This window comes from Aplysia californica, unplaced genomic scaffold (genome assembly GCF_000002075.1).
Source record: "Aplysia californica isolate F4 #8 unplaced genomic scaffold, AplCal3.0 scaffold00034, whole genome shotgun sequence".
Lineage (NCBI taxonomy): Eukaryota > Metazoa > Mollusca > Gastropoda > Aplysiida > Aplysiidae > Aplysia > Aplysia californica.
Genome location: NW_004797304.1, coordinates 2,272,614 through 2,273,717, shown reverse-complemented (window position 1 = coordinate 2,273,717; position 1,104 = coordinate 2,272,614). Strand labels below are relative to the sequence as shown.

General features: G+C 39.8%; 1 protein-coding gene across 1 annotated transcript in view; it reads left to right on the top strand.

Moving 5' to 3' along the window:
- Positions 1-1,104, top strand: part of LOC100533260 (alpha tubulin 1) — a gene marked incomplete at both ends in the record, with an annotated part of 9,401 nt that overhangs the window by 3,690 nt on the left and 4,607 nt on the right. Inside the window, 1 exon segment of the mRNA NM_001204570.1 lies at positions 448-579. Coding sequence (NP_001191499.1) covers positions 448-579 — 132 coding nt within the window.

Below are 1,104 nucleotides of genomic sequence, written 5' to 3'. Positions count from 1 at the left end.
GGGTAAAGCACCAGCAGGTGGGTGCTTTAGAAGTGATCTTTATTACTTTATTTCTATTATAGCTGGTTTCAAATGTGGGAAGTCTTTGGCCTTTGTAAAATTTGAGTCTAGAAAATTGGCGTTTCTGTGGTGAAGGCTAAATTTTTAGGTTCAGTCTGATGGTGGTTATTGAAAGTTCCTCTGTCCTCAATTTGGTGACAGGTGGCTTTTGATTTGGTGGTGGCAAAGTTCGTCTTTTATCCTTTTTTGTTACCGTTATATACAAACCCAACCAATAAAGTTTGACGCATGTCTATGCCCATAAGGTTAAATCCTGAAAAGTCACCTGTTTTTGTTTGCATGTCCCTCGCGTTATGACCAATATTTGTAGTCCAGATTTTTATTTTTAAAATTTTCTCCTCTCCACTTTAGCCTTAATTTAATCTTGTACTGTGTTTTGTCCCTTAGCCTGATGGCCAGATGCCGTCAGACAAGACTATTGGGGGTGGTGACGACTCCTTCAACACCTTCTTCAGCGAGACCGGAGCGGGGAAACACGTACCGAGGGCAGTGTTTGTTGATCTAGAGCCATCGGTTGTGGGTAAGTTTTGAAATAGGGAGTGGTTGGCCGGGTGCTCTGGTATGCTTTGCTTCTTTCCTATCAAAGGTCTATCGTCCTGATCTTTTTTTTTGTTTTTTTGTTTATTGCTCTCTTTTAACACTTGTAATCTCCGGCACTTATATGACCTTTATTGTGTTGCAAGTGCCGTAAAACTAATCTTTCTTCCTCCTTTGCTTTGTTTTGCTCTCCCGTAAGGTGTCTATTCTTCAGCATTTAATATGATGTGTTTGTGTTGCAAGTACTGTAAAACTACATATGTTGAGATGTCTCAGATACAGTGACGGACTTGCTTGGCTGCGTGAACTAGTTTTGACATTCTCTTTAATGATAGGAAATTGTTTCTAGTGGCGCCAAACCAATGCTGTTTCACAATTTTCTAAGATGAGACTGCAGAAACGTTTGAGTGGGTTGTTAGGGGGTGCCCTGGTGTGGTTTTCTTCTGCTTTCCTATCAAACATCTATCATCTTATCTCCCCTCTTTTTTTTTTTTTTTTTTTTTTTTT